General features: G+C 43.8%; 2 protein-coding genes across 2 annotated transcripts; one reads left to right on the forward strand and one right to left on the reverse strand.

The window, feature by feature from the left end:
- Positions 1–2,043: 2,043 nt before the first annotated feature.
- slc7a8a (solute carrier family 7 member 8a) lies at positions 2,044–19,730 on the forward strand. Its single transcript, XM_042069123.1, has 11 exons — positions 2,044–2,922; positions 7,157–7,361; positions 9,484–9,635; positions 13,024–13,149; positions 13,943–14,096; positions 14,669–14,792; positions 15,186–15,289; positions 15,588–15,684; positions 16,125–16,274; positions 16,519–16,696; positions 16,919–19,730. Exons 1-11 carry the CDS (start codon positions 2,784–2,786, stop codon positions 17,062–17,064), a joined length of 1,575 nt encoding a protein of 524 aa, XP_041925057.1. The 5' UTR covers positions 2,044–2,783; the 3' UTR covers positions 17,065–19,730.
- A 213-nt stretch (positions 19,731–19,943) lies between these two features.
- Positions 19,944–21,925, reverse strand: LOC121689381 (NEDD8). The gene is made up of 4 exons (XM_042069127.1): positions 21,751–21,925; positions 21,321–21,368; positions 21,008–21,090; positions 19,944–20,583 (listed from the first exon to the last, which is right to left on the reverse strand). The coding sequence occupies exons 1-4, from the start codon at positions 21,766–21,768 to the stop codon at positions 20,457–20,459; spliced, it is 276 nt and encodes a 91-aa protein (XP_041925061.1). The 5' UTR covers positions 21,769–21,925; the 3' UTR covers positions 19,944–20,456.
- Between the last annotated feature and the right edge of the window lie 304 nt (positions 21,926–22,229).

Here is a 22,229-nt window from a genome sequence, read left to right on the forward strand (position 1 = left end):
CATGTGTATGTCAACAACTGTGTCCTTTATTGGAAATGCTGTGTGTGAGTGTGCGTGTGTGTGTGTGTGTGTTACAGAGAGAGAGAGAGAGAGAGCAATGGGTGGAGGGAGAGAGGGAGCATCGGAGTAAATAGCTTTCCAGTACAGATTACTGTAAACAGAAAGGTCTCCTGAACTTCTACGGTAGAATAGTTGACTCACTGTTTCCTGATTTACTCTTGTATACACCAGGCAAGGTTGCCAGTGAACATCATAAAGTGTGACTCTCTGTGTGTTAATCTCTGTTTTCATTATGCATGGACACAAGTTTTGGTGAATCCCCACGGACAACTATTTACATGTTGTTACATAGTAACCTTTATTATAAGAATTCACTGGCTGTGTAATAACTAAAAAATAAAAAGTTGTGTCCTGTTATTCTGTCTATTTGACCAAACAAGGCTATTTGTGCGATACTCCAATTGTAGCCTACTGTAGGCTTACATATATAATCCACAATGCTGCACTTCTAGGGATCGTCATTTGATCCATTTGATTTTTTTATGCTCTTGATACCAAAGTGCCTGACTCATGTAAATGTCCATGAATGGACCTGCCCATTCAACCCCTCTAATGCACACCTGTCATGTTAAGGTTTCTTCCTCCTTGTGGAGTTAACCCAGGGCAGACCGTTACACTATCAATCACTTGGACCTGTTCTGTGATGGCTGAAGAATTATGAAGTACCAGTACTGCTGTGTCATTGGTATTGTTTTACATCAAAACAAAAATCTGACAAAATGCGCTGATCGGGGTGTGAGCACCATCCCTCCTCACCCCCTCTGCCACTCATAATTTTGGTCTTTGTTCTCGTGGATGAGGAAATCTCTTCTGCATATCAGCATCTGTCATATCTCTGCCTTAGCCCCGTACTTTGATCTGCAAGCTTAAGACCTGTAGGCTACTGTAGTATGGCAGTCTCAGACAACTGCAGTCAACATGTTCATACCCTTATTTTTCATGCCCCATGTTTATTTTCCATGACTTTTCTTTACGCGATGCGGTCCCCATATTCAATTTAAAATGAATGAATGAATGAATTAAACAGAAACAAACATAAAGGCGATGACACCCCTGCAGCCGGCTTCTCTCACATCAGCATTCACACTGAGTGAACAGGCTGCACAGATGACATCAAGGTCACGGCAGCACCCATAACACAATATCTTACACCACTGTCTGCAGCCGAGGACGACACATTTTTTATTTTTTCTGTATGTGTATCTGGATTGAAAGAGGGAGCATGTATATGTATATAAAAAGATCTACTTCTGTATTATAGCCTACCGTTATCCCTTTAGAGACATGCAAAAAAAAAAGCCAATCAGAGAAAGGTTATAATAATTATAAAAATAATAAGCTTTATTTGTATAGCACCGTTCATACACAGAATGCAGCTCAAGGTGCTTTACATTTGGAGCACTTAACACAATAACAGAGAAAAAAGAAAAAGAAGAAAAACTAAAATAATACTAATACAAACAAACCAACCAATAAATAAAACATCAGATATTTAGAATTAAGTAAAGATAAGAATTCACAGGCTGGTAAGGAGATAGATACAACAACATATAGCAAAACCAGCGCAGTGAAATAGGAAGACTGTAAAAAACAGCAGTGGAATGTAAAATAATGTGAGGAAATATATGCTACATGATCAAATTAGTTAACTAAAAGCTGTATGTTTTCAGGTCTTAATTAACGATATTTACGGAACTAGCCTGTTTGTTGTACAAAGGCAAGGCGTTCCATACTTTCGGTGTATAATGGATAAATCAGTGGGTTAATCAGTCAGTCTCGTTGATTGTGTTAATGTAATCACAAAACACATCTTCAATGGGTGTGGGTAGGGCACTAATAGGTCCGTCTTTGCACTGGGGGAGGGTAACGCACGAAAACAAGTCCTCAGCTGTGTTGGGGAGATGGGGGTTGACGTTGAGGAGGGGACGGAAAATAGGGGAGGCGCTACTGTATAGGGGTGTAGACATATCGGATAAATAAATCCCCAAAATCAATCGGATACGACTCAAGACGCCAAAGACACTACCGGTAGCCTACGGTCCAACGAATGCTATTTTATCCAAGTCGTTTTTGTTTGTTTGAGGAGGATGCTGGTGACTTTCGGCGCCTCACTTGGAACAAAGAAGAACAATAATACTTGACAACAAAGGGGAGAGATACAATTTGAACTGTTTGATTTGGAGACCGGTGTCAGAAATAAGGAAGATATCAAAGGACATAGGCTACACAGGAGCAACTGCACTGTATGATATTGCATGGTACTTTTTCTTTGTGTTTCTTTTTGCACAAGTCGGAAAACAGGCTATAAGGTGTTAATTGCCTTAGTGTATTTTGGAAACGGAAATGTCGAGCTGGTCTCTTATTAATGTAAAGGTGCTTTGTTAGTTTCAATCTAGCTACGAGGCTATTTTTGTTCATACCGTTCTCTTAGTCTTAAATTCCGTGTTCGGTGAGTGCTATCGTGATGCTGCTGTCATAAAGTAGGATTTTCATTTTTCTCCGAACTGAGTTTTTATATCAATAGCCAATTCGAGTGTTTCGTTGCTACACGAGTAGCCTATATATAGACACCAAACCATTGTGACAGTAGCACAGAATATAGGCTACTCAAACATCATCAGTGCTACCTAACCAAAGCTGCAGGCACTGCGTCCCGACACTGAAGCGTACCAGCCACTACAGTAACCCAGCTGTCGTAAGGATTCAACAACTCCATCAGCACGATGAGTGATGGACCAAGGCAACGCGGGAGCGCGGCTTCGGCGTCAGGAGACGCGCAGTCAGACAGCGGGAAGGACTCCGGTGGCGCAGTGGCCCTGAAGAAGGAGATCGGGCTCGTTAGTGCCTGTGGCATTATCGTAGGTAAGTTCCGAGACATGATGTTGTACACTGTCGTGATATCAACATGTTGCAGCCAATGTTCTTTTCTTTATCTTTCTAACTGATATAATATCCTTTGGCACCAAGCGAAAACTGTGTCCCTTAATCTTAATTACTCCAGTCTATCACTTTAAGCCTATTTCACAATAGTTCTACTTTATTGTATATATAATATAAAAAAGCAAACATGCGAGGAGAGCCCATTTAAATGTTCTAATTAATATTTGTGTTGCAATTAGGGCGGTGGTAGTGTAGTGGTTAAGGAGCTGGGCTAGCGTGCAGTAGCCTGAAAGTTGTCAGTTCAATTCCCGGCTTCCACCGTTGTGCCCTTGAGCAAGGCACTTAACCCCAAGTTGCTCCGGGGACAATGTGATCCCTTGTAATATAGCTGACATATGTAAGTCACTTTGGTCAAGAAGTGTCTGCTAAATGTAATGTAATGTAAAGTGCTAGATGTAAATGTGTTGATCCGATTTTGTTTACATTAGGCTACCATATTTGGTAACTGAAGCCTTGTTGAATATGACTTCTAGTCCATGTGAGAGGGAGATTCTTTGACCTTGAATGCTATAGAGAGAGTTACCATGGAAATAAAGACATAGGCCTACATGGTAGCCTGCATGGTGCATGGTGTGGCATCGACAATGGGCTGCAGGTGTCACTTCTTTGACAGCCTGTGTGTAATGCGTCACCCTCCCTAGTCCCTAACCACATGGGTGGCAGCAGAAGGTGCAATAAATCTATTGTAAATCTATTCACACTCACTTTTAATATTGACTCACTGATTATAGCAATTTTCTATATACTAACATGACATGTTAATTGACTTAAATAGTGGTGCTCAGTTTGTTATACAGACTCCAAGCCAACATGTGAGTCACCTGAGTGATAAGCGGCCTTGATCTGGTCACTCATTCACGTGAATGGTCTTATCAGATGACTGCCACGGCCCATCATCACGACTAGCCTTTGTTCAGAGTGCGCTCGGGTGGGCTTTCTCAGAAGCCATGGAAGAGCAGTCAAACACAATCGTCCTCCTATCTGCCTTGCCCCTTCAAATCTCCAAACCTTTGCCCATATAATGCCATTTGTTGGCTCTGTTTGCTGGCTGCAGTCTTTGCAGCCTGTGCTCTTTGTCCACGTGGGTTTTTAACATCTCTGATTGGCCAGTAGAGGTGACAGGAGAGTGCCTGGTGAGGTCATTACTCGGCTTTTGGAATTTTCTCTAAAGAATGAAGTTTTGGACTGTGATGCTGGTGGTGGTAGTGTGTTTGTGTGTGTGTGTGTGTGTGTGTGTGTGTGTGTGTTGGGGGTTAGTGGGGGTGTGGGGGTGGTGGTAGAATATCTGCCCATAGCTTCAGTGATGGTGCATTCTGGCGGAGAATTAAAGGGGAAGGCGATGTAGCGCTAACACTAATCAAAGCAATGGAGTCATGAGGGCTCAGGCGGCGAAGGATTTGAAGACTCCCGGCTTGGCCATTCCTGACGCCAGCCTGCCCCTGGTTACTTGGAGCCCATTAGCCTCAAAAAACCTGCTGATGGTGCCGCCTCCATGGGTTTCTCGGCGCGCGGCCAAGCACAGGCAGGCTTCTCCGGGCCCGTACCGCCGCAGCACTCAGTAGTGGGATTTGAGTCTAACTGGGGGCACGGCGCTAAGCTCACATATTTAATGCGTCTCTGCTCAGCTGGGCTTTTGAGGAAATGACTAGCCACATGCCACTCCACTTTCCCCTGTCGCTTGCAAATCTGCGCTAAAGCACCATAGGACTTTGAGCTCAGCTAGCTGCTATGGGCTTTGCTCGTGGCATTTATAGCCTATTCAATCCCTGCTTGATACTGCAGTATTGGCAAATCTTGATAACGGCAACCTTGGCAACCAGGTTTTTGCTTGTACACTACCAGGAGGTTCCCTTTGAGCTTTTTCTGTGCCCATGTTTGTAACCACAGCATGTGATATTGATTAATCCTGAAAATAACATGCAGAGTGCAGATCCTCTGTTATGGGTCTGCCATATTAAGTCCCCCTTGCAAATGCAATTAGTTAATGCTTATAGTTATCAAAATCCATCAGTGTGCAGTGTGCAGTGTGCTGTTATTAACCCTGCACGCTTTGTGGGCCTGATGGATCCCACTGTCAGAGGCAGGTCTATGTTCAGAGGAAGATGAAAGTTCTAGCTGTCCCCCACGTGCTCTGATTGTGAGAACACCGGGTATAATTCACAGGCCTCTTAGAGAGAAGTGGGGTCGATAAAGCAAGATCAATACTGGGGCGTTGCGGGATTAAGTGGGGTTGGGGGGGGGGGGGCTCTGAGTCTTTTCCAGTCGAGTTAGAAGAAGCCTGATTTATTGTGGAAGTGTCAGAAAGAAATGTTGCCCCTGTTGTCAGTCGTTAAGTAGCAAAAAGGAAGTTCGGTTGAAAAAATGGCAGGAAACCAACAACCATGTGTCCACTGTGTTCTTCATGAGTCAGCACACCAGACCTTGTTTTGACATTGCCGAGTGATGTCCAGAAGGCCACTGGTCAGAACTGGGCCAAACTTCTGCTGATCTTACAGGGAGGCTACAGCAGGCATGTGACTGAAGCACTCTGTTCGTGGAGCATCTGCTGCAACAATTAGCTTCCATGAGAAACCTGCCACACCAGACATGGTAGCAACACATACGTTCGCAAAAACTGTTGATTTGCGCTTCAGTTGTGGTCTCGGCGTAGCCCTGTGGCCGTCTGATCTGATCCAATGAGTCTGCACTTTGATTTCAAGCTCAAGACCAAACCAGTCCACACCAGTCTCTCTCTCATAGGGCTCACCCAGCCGCACAGTACGAAACACAATTCCTGCAACTATAAAATGTTACGCAACAGCACATTGGTGCATTTGGAAGGCTTTAAGACAAGTGACTTGAGGCTTTTGCAGGGAGAGATTTAGCATGGGGTTTGTCTAAACAAAACGCACCAACAGGACATTTCAAAACACAATAAATGGTCAAATGCAGGGACATTACAGAGAGTTTCCAGTGCCCAGTTATGCAAACTGTGGCCAGTGTAATGAATCCCAGCTGTAAATTAAGAGATGGTAGACACACATGCGAGTCAACCGTAGAGGAGGGAGAACACATGTAGATCATTCCCTCATGGTGCTTGAGGAACATATCCATGTCCATGTACACGTGTTTTCATCTCCACTGGTGGTTGTCAGTCAGTAAGTTAGAGGTGGGCCCCCTTGTGGAGGGTGGCACCAAGAGGGCCTCGATCTCCGCCACTCCCCTCCCTCATGATCCACATATTTCACATGGTCGCTCCGCACCCAGGAATGACGACCTTTAACCTCTTTACAGTGACTGAGGCCTCTGTAGTCCAAGGGCCGTATGGAATCTGCCTAGTCGGCTTCAAACACCCAACCTTTGCCCCAGTTGTTTAGTTGTATAGTTTCATGGCTACTCGGGGGTGGTGGGGTTGGGAGTGTGTGTGTGTGTGTTTGGGAGGGGAGTTGTTCAAGTGTGGTTGTCGAGCAAACACATAGCAAAAATCTGGTGGTGAGGCTCCTCCACCTTTGATCCAGACTCAGTGCAATCTCTTATAGGGGGCCACTTAAAGTCAAGCAAAGCAAAGTCACCTGAATCAGCACAAAGATACACATGGATCTTTTCAAGTGGAAATGACTCTCTCTCGACTTCTCTCTTTCTTTCTCTCTCGCTCTCTCTCTGTCTCTGTCGGTGTGTGTTAAATCTGACCAGACAGACGTCGGGACGCTTATGTAGGTCATCGGTGCATTATTATGATTTATAATCCAGCCCCTGACCCCTGTGGGTTTTTCCCATTGGTTGATGCACTCAGTCACCCTGTTCCCTTTCACCATGCTCACCCACTTTCAGGGCTGACTCAGCAGATTCTGTCTCCCCTTAACTCCAGTGTACTCTTGTGCCTGTCTGCTTCATCCTTCCTGTCCTTTATCTCTTCCCTAAACTGTTATCCACTGTAATCTCAGCAATTGTGTAGCATGAGAACTTTGGAATATTTACAGTGGTAGTGAATATGCAGAATCAGCCATTTCCCCTATTATTCTTGTTCAAAATCCACTAACCATTATTTTGGTAAATTTTCAGACAAGTTTTCAGTGTTGTTTGTTTTGTTTTTTTCACCCAACTTTGAAAAGTTCTTCTACTTAAGTTCTCCTGATAGCTCCAGCTCTTAACCCTCTCTTCTGTCGCCCGCCTCCAGGTAACATTATCGGATCAGGGATCTTCGTGAGCCCCAAGGGGGTTCTGGAGAACGCCAGCTCAGTGGGCTTGGCTCTGATCGTTTGGATTGTCACTGGCATCATCACTGCCATTGGCGCACTCTGCTACGCCGAGCTGGGCGTCACCATCCCCAAGTCTGGAGGTGACTACTCTTACGTCAAGGACATCTTCGGGGGCCTGGCCGGGTAAGTCGCTGGCTGGATAGGGTTTGAAAGAAAACACCCACCAGACATTAAAAGTAGAGTTGTCAGTCTTGATATGGAAGAGTGCATTGGGTAGCATGGCTGCAGAAGCAGAACAACACTTCCTGTTATTTTATTGTAGAAAACGGGGGTCTATTTTCTCTTCTTCTTTTGGAGTGCGTTTCAGTCTGGCAAGCAGAGACCATGCAACACCTCTGAATGTGTGTGGCCACGCAACAGACTCTAGCACCAAATAAGCGCAGAGCCTTGGGTTGCCTTTTACTCCAGACACAACACACTGTGTTAGAGCTCGGCCTGGGAGTGGGAAAGTGGCCAAGGTGAACGAGACATGCTGTGACTGCTTCATAAAATAGACATAACCTGCTGGAGTTTGAGAGCTAGTTTTACAAGGCAGCAGTGGAAGAGGGAGAGTGTGTGTACATGTTGTCCTCAGATGACTGTTTGCACTTTGGTTGACTTCACCGTGGGATGGATGTTTTAGTGTTTGTTTTTGTGAAAATAGAGGTAGAGGAATTCCCTCTGAATGCGGAAAAAGTCAGAGGCCAACTCGTGGACGGCCACGAGGTATAACCTCTTAGGGGCAGGAAAGCTAACGAGGTGGACGTAGTGAAGCATAAGGAGAATGCCCTGGCCAGCTCGTTGAGAGTCTTAGAATGAAAAGCCTGCACCGACGTTAAAAGTCCTGCTGTGTTTTCCACAAATGCGCACTAATTTGACAGTGAACTCCAATAACACTCTTTGAAAAAGCGGAAGAACTCCATCACCTTTGGCTGTGGAGTATTTGTGTCACGGGGCCATACTGAATGCAAGAGGATCATTGGATTCCAATGCATATTACTGCTGTGATTGGATATATAAGTAAAGTGCATTATAGGACAGGGGTTCCAAACTTTTAACAGGCATGTACCACCTGAGACATTATGATCTTCCGGAGTACCCCCAACACCACCAATTGTTAACAAGTTTTTTTTTAATTGTTTTATTAATATTTATTTTTATCAATTTTGTCGAGAATAGTGAATAGGATCATAAACATATGATACAAATCTCATCAATAGTCAACATATGATAGGCCTACAAATGTGCTGAATATAATGATTTTAAATAGATCTGCACCTAATCTCACACACAATCGTCTTGTTGAATGCAGTGATCTTATCTGCTAGGTGCTTGTCTTTGCCTTGTAACTGGAGATTTAACTCATTGAGCTTTCCAAATATATCGCTAAGATAGGCCAGCTTCGTCAAGAAATGTTCATTAGTGAACGTGCTTGCAGATTCAAACATGCGCTCTTCCTCCAAGAAGAGGCGACTCGGAGCTCAAACACGCGACAGCGCTTTACCTCGGGAAAGCCACCTTGCCTCGCTGTGAAGCCTTTTGGTCAGCTCCCATCTCCTCTCAAAGTGCGGAGAATAGACACGCTTTTAAGGGCCGGGTCTTGATGAAATTCACCACTCTCACAACCTCGTTCAAATTCTCATTCAGGTCGGGACTAACTAAGCTGCCTTGACACGAGTGCTTCCCTATGAATAACACAGTGCGTCCATTGCGCATCGGGTGCTACCTGGGCCTAGGCTAAAGATAAAAAAATAAATTAAAAAAACTTCTGTTTTTCACATCAGTTCGCGCCCCACCTGGCATGTCTCCGCGACCCACAGTTTGAGAAACGCTGTTTTACCCTCTCTGTCTCCACTCTCGAATATTTTGTTAATGCGGAGAAAATAAGTTTTTAATGTGCAGTGCAAATGCGGAAGTTAAGTTACCAACGTGGGATAGAGAAAACGTTTGAAAAGGCATATGACACATCTTTTTTCGCATACCCCCTGAAATCAGTCCACGTACCCCTGGGGGTACGCGTACCCCAGTTTGACAACCGTGGGACTATAGTAAAAGCCTTACAAACCACTCACCTACAAACCTATTTGTAATGAAATGTAATGCAATGTAATGACATATTTCCATACAGATGGCACTGGTAGATGTAAATGAATAAATGTAAATGTGTATTTCCATGTGTGCATGTGTATGAATGGGTGTGTGTGCTAACTTCATGGATGCAAATATACCTAGCATCGCGCTAATTCCACTTCCGTGATTTGTCCAGATTCCTGAGGTTGTGGATCGCCGTGCTGGTCATCTACCCCACCAACCAGGCAGTCATCGCCCTCACCTTCTCTAACTACGTGCTGCAGCCCCTCTTCCCCACCTGTTTCCCTCCGGAGAACGGCCTGCGTCTGCTGGCAGCAGTCTGCCTGTGTGAGTACCTGTGGAGAGAGGGAGGGAGGGAGAGGGAGATGGGGGAAAACAAAGTATCAGTGTTCAAAAACATGGAAGGGGTTGGGGAGATACGGACGGAACGTTGGAGCATGGGAAAGGTGGATAGTATCTGTGGGAACAGAGTGTAGGGTAAGGGTGGGGTGGGGTGGGTGGGGGAGGCCAGGTGGACAAACATGGACTGGGGGAAATGGCAGAACCTGAACATCGTCCACAAGAATACCCCATTCAGGTTGCGCCAGACTAGAGTGTCCTCCTTGCATGTATCTAGTGGGACACCTATGTGAAAGCTACTCAGTTGCTGTCACCTTACACATTCCAGACATTGATTCGAATAGTAGCCTGTTGTTGTGCTACATTGTCTGCCACAGGATGGTGTGACCACAACAGAGTTGCGACAGAGTGAGAAAAGGGGGAGAGAGGTATCATGGGGGGTACCAAAAATAAAAACAGAACAGAACGGGGAGCTTGTGAGAGGATGCTTAGAGAGGAAGAGGAGGAGGAGGAGAAGAAAGGCATGGGAAAGAGTTGAGTATGAAGACGAATGGGCGGATGTCTTTGCCTGGCGTCGAAAAAGGGCCAAGGCCTGGCCTCCTTACGACCTTCACATGCACGTCCCAAATATTACATGATGTGTGCAGACAGAGACAGAGAGACAGAGAGACAGGGGTGGGAGGAGGGTGCGAAGACCCTCGGTTTCAGTGCAACATCCATCACCCCCTTTTTGAAAGGTTGATAAATACGCAGCCATTGACAACACGCCTTCCCAGCACCCATTGTAAGTTGTTTACTCCTTGGGGTTAAACTACTTTAGCGCTTGCAGTCAGGACTGTGAGGCCTGCCCCAGATTTGAACAAGCTGAGGCAACACTGTACTGTTTTCAAACTGTCTACCATCAAGTTATTTGAACGGCCCTAAGAACACTTCTGATTGGTCTTTGCTGAGAAAAACAATGATATATCATTGGATAGATGTTGTCAGGCAGATTGTGAGGGTTTTTTTTAGGTGAGTGGAAGAGTTTTTGTTTTTGTTAGGTGTTTTGTTTTTTGTTTCTGTGTTTTGCTAATCTGATAGAACTGGGTGAAAGGTCAAGACAAAGTCTTATGCTGTCTATTCTCCAGCTCTCCCTTCTTATTTTCTCCATCTGTCTTTTATGGGGTGCTCTGCACATGACCATATAGGGGGCAAGAGAGAGAGGAAATGTGTATGTTCCTGTACTGGCGTAGTGAGCTATTGTGAGTGCACATAACAAGCCCATTCTGCATCATACATGAAAGGAAATCTAGGTTCTGCATCACAAAACGTTTATCTGCTTCCCTTTCCTCACACACCAAGAAATCCACCCAATCAGTAGGCCTACCAGTAGATAAAAAAGGAGCAACTAAGTGAGAGTAACTAAGAATACATGTGTGCACTCTAGGTGTGTGCATTTGCAGCATGTTAAGGGCTGGGTTAGTTCAATCTGATGATTAAAGTATGAAAATAGCCAACAGCAACTACTTGGGAATTTGGGTAATTGGGCTTCAAGTGTAGGCTCGTACAATCACATGAGCAAGTTAGACAAAATTCTGCTCAACCTGCTTTTCTAGACACATTAATTTATGGTTTCTTATTTCTCTAAAAGAGCATTTGTTAGGGCTGATAGCGATTCGAAACCGAAATCGCGAAACTCATCCACGAACCTGTGTCGCGATGTGAAAAGGCAGAATCGTGACACACGCCCTTTCTAGCAGCGCTTTGCAGCTACGCAGCCGCATAAACAACACGCATCTCCCGCCTTACTTACCGGTAGCCTACATTGTCCAAAAGTAAATAAATAAAACATAATTTTGTACCTCTCCTTGCTTTCATTGTAGACTGCATGCAACTTTCCCAAACAGTATAGAAGTAAACCCCCTCTCCTTGCACCGCTCTCTCTCGCTCTCCTTCGCTCAATGGACGCGCGCCACTCGGCATGCATAATCCAAATAAAATATTTACAATCATGAAAGCCAGGGCGCATAGAAGACGACTAGCTAAATTACTATTAAATCCGGTTAGCATCATTAGCATGCTGCACAGATTTGTTTAAAACTCTTGCATTCCAGTTGACTGATGATCTCGATACCAATGTTTCCCAAATGGGCCTGTCCCAAGCAGAAAAAGTATTACCTTGAAACTAAACACACATGGGGAAACTTCAACAAGACAGCTGAATTAAAGAGGTAGAGTTGTAATAGAAATAGTAGGCCTAGGCTATAGGCTAATCTGCATAAAGTGTGCTGTCATGAATATCAGAAATTCAGTAGGCCTATTCTCTCTTTTTAGCCGATGACTCAATACAATCCAGCTTTATGTGCATCTTATTCAGAAATTCCATTAGCTTTGTCAGCCATATAATTAAGTGACAAAGTATGTTGTGGTTTCACATGGATGAAGTGGTCAGCACACATGGCGCGTACTTCATCGAAATCGCCTGAGGCAGCCACTACTAAATCTGCAACTGTGGTCTTATTAGAAGTGGTCCAGATTAAAATACTCACATGCCCTCAGGCCCCTCACACAGAAGACACATACTCAGCAAGTGACCACTTGACAGAAAGCAGGCTTGCGCAATAGCTGTTCCGCTGATGATTCACTTGAGGGTTCTTTGGCAGAAGAGATTGTTCCCTTGTTTCCTCACCTGAAAAAACAACCAACAACAACCCTAGGTCTGGATGTGCGGTTGGAAAAAACAACAAGCACAAAGTCAGTAAAGATTTGAGTAATTTCTCACAGAGACTACAATTGCATTATGAAAAAAAGTGGGCCTACTCTGGTCTAATAGCTTTTTTTCCTGAAGTCTTTTTTTGGGGTTGCTGAGAGGAGTATAAAAGAAAGTCACTGCATCTTGGCAGAACCAGAGAGACAGACAGACCATGAAAGGGCATAACTTTGAGAAGTGAGAGATAGTTGCAACAGCGAGATCAAAGTCCCTCCAGACAGCTTGACCTGTGTTGGACGACCAGACACACCCATCATGCTGCTGTTGAAACACGTTTCAAGAGTAAAACCCTCCCAAAAAAACCCATCACATTTGAATGCATGTCTATTTCTCAATGATATAATGTTTCATTTGCACTTGTTATTTCCATATTTCTGTATCACTTGGGCTACTCAATCATCTGTCCAATATCTGTTTTTTTATTTGAGGTTGATTTTGTTTCTGTTCCACAGCCTGGTTTTATAATGAATAGCATCTTCTAAGACTCCAGCAGTGGAACACTTATACGTACATGTAACCAGCCATTCAAAACCCATGTTCTCTCTCCAAGGTGCTCATGTACAGTGACACATCTTATCAGAACTGTAGGCCAGCGTTTGATGACCCTCTCTCTCTCTCTCTCTCCAGTGTTGCTGACATGGGTGAACTGCGCCAGCGTGCGCTGGGCGACGCGCGTCCAGGACATGTTCACCGCAGGGAAGCTCCTCGCCCTGGCACTCATCATCATCATGGGCATCGTGCAGATCTGCAAGGGTAAGTGCCACCTGTCAGTCTACACACCTGTGTGTCTCTGTGTGTGTGTGTCTTTCTTTGTGTGTGTGTATGTGTGTGTGTTTGTGTGTTTGTGTGTGTGTGTGTGTGTGTGTGTGTGTGTGCACGCTCGGACCTCAGCCCATGATAAAGAGTTCTCTTCATGTTAGGAACGACTCAGAGCACAGAACTTTGCAGAACAGGAGTGACTGGGTTCAAAGCCACCCAGAACAAAAAAAAAAAAAACCCAAGCCCACTACCAGCTTTCAGCTTTCTCAGCGGCGCGTCCCAGTGGGCTAGAAATAATAAGCCCATTGAGGGCCTGTTGTTTCGCGGGGCCCCGATAGTGGCGTCTGTGATCATTAGTGAGACACTCAGAGACCACACCGGGAGGCGGGGGTGGGGGTGGGGGTCTGGCGCGACGCTCGTGCTAAATCCCACCGGCTGACCAGCTCAGTCATGTGTAGGGGGGCTAGTCATTAGAGAGCTGGAATGCAGAGAGGAGATGGTGCCCTGGGTTGGAGAATAAGAGAAAGGGGGGAGACAGAGAAAGTGAGAGAGAGAGAGAGAGAGAGAGAGAGAGAGAGAGAGATGGGGTGAGAATATGAGAGGTAAGAGAGAGTTGTGATCCGCATCTTTGGCCAGACGGACAGACTGCATTATGCATTACAGACAAAAGCACAACAAAGACAATTACATTATAGACAATGCATATAGGTCATTCATGAACAAAAAAAAAGTTCTCACAGTGATTAAGAAATGACTGTTCCCACTGTTTCCCTCTTGGTCTCTGTAGGAGAGTATTACTGGCTGGAACCGGCCCATGCCTTCGAGCCTTTCCAGGAGTACGATGTGGGCTTGATCGCCCTCGCGTTCTTACAGGGCTCCTTCGCCTATGGGGGCTGGAACTTCCTCAACTACGTGACTGAGGAGCTGGTTGACCCATATGTGTAAGTGACCATCTGCTCTCCGCTATACAGTGTACATCAGTTCAGAGCACCACACAGGGCAGAGCACGATAAGAGACAAACAGAGCTCGGGGAGAGATGTGGTCCCTTGGGAGAGACAAACACAAATGTTTACGACTGCCACGGGTAAACCACATAAAGTCTACGCACAGACAAAACACATTAGGTCTGGTTTTGGCTTAGGCTTAACTCATATTCAGGAATGCAGCCTTGGGACAAATAGAGAAAAAAGGCACACGGGCCAGAACACTTCCTGAAGTAAACACCACACTGAAGTAAACAAAACACAAAGCCAGAAGCACTAGCATCTCCTCGTGTAGCCACATAGCACGTTGCACTGTGATAACAGACATTATTTGTACAATGATTCTTTTTCAGTGTACACGCACAAGATCTTTTTTCAGTCAAGAGAGGTGTGGACATTTATAGCTACATTCCTCTCACAGAATTCAATATTTAGATTACAAGAGCATCTCCTGGGGTTGACAGGTGTGCAAACTTTTGTGGACCGCACCAGGTATTTGAAGTGTTGTTCTTTCCTTTGGTTGAAACAGGAACCTACCTCGTGCCATCTTCATCTCCATTCCTCTGGTCACGTTTGTTTACGTCTTTGCCAACATCGCCTATGTCACCGCCATGAGTCCACAGGAACTCTTGGCGTCCAACGCTGTTGCTGTGGTGAGTGGCCATACCCATACACTGAATCAGGCCTCATCCTGACTCGCCTAGAAGGATTTTACTTTTATATGTATTATGTACAAATATAGACATTTATAAAATGTTTTTGTCTCCCCTCCTTTGATTCTTAGGACAGTCAGTTAATACTTCAGTAAGTCTGATCATTAGCTATGCACTTCATCTGATATTAGATACTCTGCACGCAGTAAAAGAATGTTCTGAATAGTCTCATCTCTGCATTGTATTGATATTGGTATTATTCTGTGTGTCTGTGTACATACATGTCTGTGTACATATTATGGCACTTGTATGAATATATGTATTCCGGTGTGTGTGTGTGTGTGTGTGTGTGTGTGTGTGTGTATTCAACTGATCCCTCTCTCCCGCTCCTAGACATTTGGAGAGAAGCTGCTGGGAGTGATGTCATGGATTATGCCCATCTCTGTGGCTCTGTCCACCTTCGGAGGGGTCAACGGGTCCCTCTTCACCTCGTCCCGGTCAGTCATCTCTCCTGGCCATCACATGTGTTTCTGACTTTGTGTCTATGCATCAACAATAGCTTTGTATGAACCTGCTGCCTGTATCTGATCCTGCTGTTCTGTCAGTATCTCCCCATTAATATGGATTTCACCCATTTTGTCATTGAGTTGTATCTATGAAGATGTCAGTCTGGGTTGGATTGCATATCCCTACATCCTACTTCCTACAGTATATACTGCATGTTTGTCGCGGTGTTTTAAATCTTGTGAGACATCATCAGTGACCCCATGCTTGTCTTCCTGGTGCCCGCTGCAGGTTGTTCTTTGCGGGGGCAAGAGAGGGCCACCTCCCCAGCCTGCTAGCCATGATCCACGTCAAACGCTGCACCCCCATCCCAGCTCTCCTATTCACTGTAAGCAAATCACATCAACCTCACTCACAACTGCGCTCACTTTTCTCAATTTTCAAGTGTGTCTAAGGCAGTGTAGGCAGGAAAATTCAATACTAAGATGGTTTAATTACAAAATGGTCTTAGCTGGTATCTAAGATACCGCTCTTACTTGAGAATTCACATCTATATTTACTGTAAGCCTTTGATGTTACCCAGTTGATTGCAAAATGTCTAAATCTGATTGACTTGATACATTATCTTTGTGAGAAGTGGAAGTTTAACATCTATTCCCCCCAGAACATTTCATCATACCCATAAACTGGTAAAACATGTCCCATTATGGCACTGCGCTCGTCCCTGCTCCAGTACTGGGTGCCTTGTATCTCTATAGTGGTTTGGGCCATACCCATCTGACCGTAATGTCTCCTCCTCCTCCTCCTCCTCCTCCTCCTCCTCCACAGTGCCTGTCCACTCTGCTCATGCTGTGCACCAGTGACATGTACACTCTCATTAACTACGTGGGCTTTATCAACTACCTCTTCTACGGGGTCACAGTTGCTGGCCAGATCGTCCTGCGCTTCAAAGAGCCAGACATACACCGACCAATCAAGGTGAGCTTTGGACATAAAACATTATTACATACAAAACTAGATACTACACAGGTACTTCATATAGTCACTCATAATGTGTCATATGTGATATTAGGATGAAGAACGTTTTTGATCTATTGCATTGTATGCTTATGCAAAATGCATATATATATAGAATACAGAAAAATACATGGCAAGAATGTTAGGCACCGTTGGGTGTTGACCTGTATTCATCACTTGCTGTGATGTGTCGTCCCCCCTACAGATCAGCCTGATCTGGCCAGTGATCTACCTGCTGTTCTGGGCCTTCCTGCTCATCTTCTCGCTGTACTCGGAGCCTGTGGTCTGTGGCATCGGCCTGGCCATCATGCTCACCGGCGTCCCCGTCTACTTCCTGGGCGTGTACTGGGACAACAAGCCACAGTGCTTCAACTCCTTAGTTGGTATGTCGGCCATCTTGGCCTTTTGCTTCAGTCAGAATCACTGCAAATGCATCTCTCTCTCTTTATTCATCATAAAAGGCTCATGCTGACAACAGCATTTTATATGTATATTTACATTTTATATGACATTTATACATCATTTATTTGTATTTTATATAGCATTTGATCTTTTTTGATGGTTACTCTCACTTTCCTGTACTGACCTTTTTGCCGTTTCCACAGGTAAGATGACGTACGTCGGGCAGAAGTTCTGCTTGGTGGTCTACCCTGCGGAGGACCACAAAGACGACGACGCGGGGGTCGAGCTGAAGGAGGAGAAGTCGCCTCTGTCCGGGGAGGATGGAGAAACGCAGAAGTCCGACTGCTAAATGGCCAGCCGCCGTTCTGTTCATTCACTCGTTCACCTACAACACTGCAAAGCACCGCCAGTAGTACACTTGTCTTTTTAACACTGAATCGACACCCGTGATTGACACACAGATGGGGAGGGACCGGTAAAGAGGACTGAGGGTCTCGTTTTTTGGGGGGTGTGGGGAAGAGCTGGACACTAACCAGCTGATCTTCTCATTGAATACACTACCTCTCAGTGGTCCCTGCTCCCCAACACCCTCTAGTAGCTCTGAATGTGACAGTCAGGTCCTCACATTTACACACACACACACACACACACACACACAGACACACACACACACACAGACACACACATACACACACACACACAGACACACACACACACACACACACACACACACACACACACACACAGAGCATCTCATCTACTTCACCCTTTCCTTGCCTCTGCATCGCTTCCACACTCATCCTGTTATTCACACACTCCCTGCACACTCCGATTTCAAGGCATCCTCACTACATTGCAGCTTTGACTTGATTTTTTTCTTACTGCTTTATAATAGTGCTCTCCCAAAGATCCTTCAGTTCTAGTGTTATTAAGCATTTGTGATCAACAGCACCAATACACCAAGAACAGTATAGGCATTTTTCAATGCCAACAACCATGATTCCCAAAATGTTTTTTTTTTTTTTTATAATTGTGATAATTGTTTTGTCATGTGAATTTATTATTACTTTTATTGCTGTTAATATTATGTTGTCATTTTCAGTCATTGTTTTCTTTTTTTATCCATTGTCAACTCTGGACTCGACTTTCTATGCTTCAGGGACTCTTGAGGTGAGGTGAGGTACCTCCCCAATCTCTTTGTGGTGCAAAAGGAGTTCCAGCTCTTTTAATTGCCTTAATTATGATGATACAATCTGTACTTAAGTATTAGTTTTATTATTATTATTGCTATTGGAAGATGATCGAAAAGACAAAACATTTGGAATGGTATTGAATGGTTCGGTTGTGATATTCAATTCAGCCGAGGGTAAAGATTAATTGCACACTAGTCAGCAAGTGAAGAAACAATTTCCCTGAAACAAGGTTACAAGATAGGAACACCTTGTCCAGATAGCAACTCCTGCCAAAGCAAACTCATAAGTGCAGTGTAGGGGAAACTACTCCAACATGGCTAGACATCTGCAACTGATATTGGGAGCAGACAGCTCCACATAAAACGACTAAATGTGCAATATGGCACACGTACATCAGTGCAATTTCTATGCAAAGCAATATGTTTATTCAACACAGTATATGAAAAATATATATACAGTAAATTATACGTTTAGAAGGTTTATACTTTTTATTAGACTTATTAAGCTGATAGAATAAAAAGTATTAAAGATACATATTAAGACAATTTGTATAAGCATATTGGGTAGTTTGTGATGGATGTAGTTCTACTGTAGGTGGTTGTACAATATGATGCTAAAGAGAAAATCACTAGTCAGACCGCCTGACCTGACTCAGAGACAGCTACGCCCTTAACTCAATGCTACTCAGTAGTTCCATACTGCCAGTCCGCTGCCCTCTGTTGTCAGGCAGGCCCCCCTCACTCTGCCATCGGTGGCCCTACTGTTCTGCAACACTGTGTATAATGAATTCTAAAGAGAGACAAGTCCGGCTTCAGTCATGAGAAGGGCATATCCAAACTGAGTCAAGTAGATTGAGAGAAATGCTGTCCTCTATTGAGGACACCTCTGAAGCACTCACACTGCTATTTTCTAAATGACACCAATATCAACCAGATTTAGAACATCCTCGTCAAGGCGCAAAAGCTATGACGGCTGGGTTGACATCTTCGAAATTAACGGAGTCAGTCACAGGTCGAAGGTTTCTTGTGCTGGCTGATATTGTTGGTGCAAAGGTGTATGGTTATCATTATCAGGGTCACTGGGTTTTTGTTGGATTGAAATTGTGTCTTGTGCTTATACTCCGAGATCACGTACTATGTAAAAACTGCTCACATCGGAGAATGGCCATGTGTTCAGTCACACTTTGCCAATGACTAGCAAGAGATTGTTGTGACAGATGAGTTACTCTTCATGCCGTAGTCTTTTAGATCAACTCTTATCCACCCCTTAATCTGATTATTTTCATTTGCATTGTATCCATCTTGTGATGAGTACCCACTGTTTTTGGGAGTTTAATGTTTTTTTTCCTCTCTGTCTCTTATGTACACCTGGTTAGATTTACTGTGTCACTGTGAAACCTCACATGCTAGATAATCACCTTAAGTTGGGTGGACAAGGTGAGCCACAGGGTACTGAAAGTGCTGACTACGGTGCCTGATTGCACACCAATTACTTTCCTTCACAAACCAAACAAATGCTGCAAACAAATGTCCTGATAGCCAACACGGGTGCTATGGACACAATCATTGCCTGACACTAATCAGTAAGATTTTCAAAGCCATGTAGTTCTAAGGTAAAGTTTAACGGCCTGAGTAGGTGACCCCCCCCCCTCCCCTCACAAAATGATTGTGACTCACCGCAAAGATGATGTATGAGGTGTGTGAAATGTCGAAAGTTGTTCCCAGTAAAGTTCTCTTTTTTTTAGATAGAAAACTGATCTGAGATCACTGTTTCCACCAAAATGTTGTGTACATAGATAAATAAATCTGTAAATGGAAACCAATGGAAGAGTCTGTGGTCTGTGATTACCTTGTAGAATTGAGGTAGAAGAGCTCCCCCTTTTGGAAGTAAGTGGTATGACTATTAACCAGACAAGATCTGAACAAATAATCAGGTTGACGCACAACAACTAAAAACTAAGCTAAATGCAAACTTCACATACATCTCATCACACCAAAATTCAACCCCCAAAAATGATGAATAAAAATGGTCAAGCTAGGTTGTTCTTTCTTTCTTTTTATTGACAAATTGTCCAGCCATGTCCACTCTCATACCATCAGTCTGTGTTACACTGACTGTGAATGTGTGACCTGAATGTGTACATACCACAGACTGTCACCACTCGTAGAAGTGTAAAACAGAAGTTACTGCCAGGGCATCAAAACACAAAATTGTACAGACATAACGCAAACAAAATACATAGGCTAACACATTAGACCCAACTGGAATTCAACCAGGCACTCGGCATCAGAGCACACCACCAAAACATACGGTCAAAAGCACTGTGTAATTCTATTGGTGAACAGACATTTCTGACCACTCTATTCTGCATTAAAAAAAGAAGACCAAGTGCATGAGCAAGCGCAAAATCACAGGCATCACACCTTGGTGCTGACATAGACATCCTGCAACTGGCCGAAGCAATCAATGATAATTCAGACGAGACCATAAATAAAGTGTCAGAGTGTCCACTCTGGCAACTCTGCAGGAACTAAGGCAGCTTTAGTGATTACAAGGCCGATATAGAGGCCATTTCTAGATTTTTGAAACAGATTGCTCCTCCTCGTAAGGCCAAGACCAAGTGCAATACCGATCCCCCCTGGATTTTGTAGTCGGCGGCTGTCTTCTCATCATTCCTGGGAGAAAAGACATGGAAAGCAAGACTGTCAGAAGATGGCTAAATTCAGCGCAATGTTGTTGTTTTTTTTTTTTTTTTTATTAAAACTCTACTTTACTGTACGATTAGAGCAGTGTTTCTCAAACTTTTACAGACCAAGGACCACTTAACCATTAGAAAAAACCTCAAGGACCACCTATCTAATAGACACAATAGGCCTACTCACTGAACCACCTTGCTTATTGTCTTTGCACCTTGCTTAATGTGTCAGAGGATTCATATGATTTAAATTGGCATAGCTTACATAGGCAGTGTTGCAGAACTGTTTGGATTTACATACAAGTTGGTTCAATATTGCAAACAACTCATCTATATTATTTTTTACAACGTCTGCTCGCGGACCACACTTTGAGAAACACTGGATTAGAGGATTCCATGCTTACATCTGTTTTCCACTGTAAATGAGTCTTTGCTGCTGAGGAGGTATCCCCTCTTTCTCCTCCACTCTCTCTTTGATCCTCTCCACCTCAAATGAACAGATCAGATAGGACAGGGAATAGACAAGACTTCTAATCACACAGATATTTCATAGCCTACACTGTTGCAGATTGCAGAAGGAATGAGGGTGACCACCAATGACCATCAGTGTATAGAATTTAGAATACATAAAAATCTAGATATTTGCATTTAAAAAATAAGAAGAAGGAATCATTATGATATTGATGATCAGACAAAAATGTTGCACTGTAAACGTACCTTATCTGTGGGTTCTATGTCAATTTCAATTTCTTTACCAGTGAGGGTCTGGAACACATAAAGTGATAATTAAGTATAGAAAACACAGCCCAGCCTAAACAACATACTACTGGCAAAGACTGATTATGTGAAATTAATCAGCCAGGCTGAAACTAGCTAACGTGTATTAGCATATTAGCTAACTGGTTGATTAAAAGTCAAGCAATGATGGACAACAATATCTAGAGGTTACAAAGCGAAAGCATTGTGTCTTTAGATATTGCTTTAGACATATCCCATCATCGGACGCCCTTGTAACTTTTGTTACTGTCTTGTTATTCTGTTCAGCACTCAGCATTCAATGGACCAATGCTAACTCATAGTGGACAACGTTAGCAAACTTAGCATAGCAGTCAGTGAATTTGATAGTTTAAAAGCTATTTCTTCTTACCTTAACTTTGATCAACATAATTCCGTATTATAGTGCTTAAACACATTAATATAAAGCAAGCCGTTGGAGACTTGAACGGTATGAAACTGACTAATCCACTGAAGAATGATTCTAACACAACCGGGCACAACCAGAGAATGTCTGGCACAACTCCTGTGTCGCAAACGGTCGCAAATCGTGTTCCGGTGTTACACAAAAACATATCCTACTATGTTGCAAAGGTTGCAAATAGCATAGTTCCGCAAAAAGATGAGCACAGTCTTTCGTAGAAATGGCAATTAATACGTGTACATTCTATTAAAATGGTCTACGTATACTGGTTTTGTATCTGTGTTTAATGTGGCAATAAAAACATTTGATTCTGTGATTCTGAAATTGATTATTTAGCACTACGGTAACCATGAACCCATGAAGCACTACGTCTATGACCGTCAAATGATTCAGTCTTGTAGTCTTTTTTCAACGTCATTTCTCCATTG

This window comes from Alosa sapidissima, chromosome 18, assembly GCF_018492685.1.
Source record: "Alosa sapidissima isolate fAloSap1 chromosome 18, fAloSap1.pri, whole genome shotgun sequence".
NCBI classification, from domain to species: domain Eukaryota; kingdom Metazoa; phylum Chordata; class Actinopteri; order Clupeiformes; family Clupeidae; genus Alosa; species Alosa sapidissima.

Coding starts and splice junctions, on each gene's coding strand:
- LOC121689381 (XM_042069127.1), bottom strand. Junction 21,091..21,320: donor ACATAGAACCCACAGATAAG/GTACGTTTACAG, acceptor TGTTCATTTGAG/GTGGAGAGGATCAAAGAGAG. Junction 20,584..21,007: donor ATTTACAGTGGAAAACAGAT/GTAAGCATGGAA, acceptor CTTTTCTCCCAG/GAATGATGAGAAGACAGCCG.
- slc7a8a (XM_042069123.1), top strand. CDS start 2,784: ATGAGTGATGGACCAAGGCAACGCGGGAGCGCGGCTTCGGCGTCAGGA. Junction 13,150..13,942: donor CATCGTGCAGATCTGCAAGG/GTAAGTGCCACC, acceptor TGGTCTCTGTAG/GAGAGTATTACTGGCTGGAA. Junction 16,697..16,918: donor GTGCTTCAACTCCTTAGTTG/GTATGTCGGCCA, acceptor CCGTTTCCACAG/GTAAGATGACGTACGTCGGG.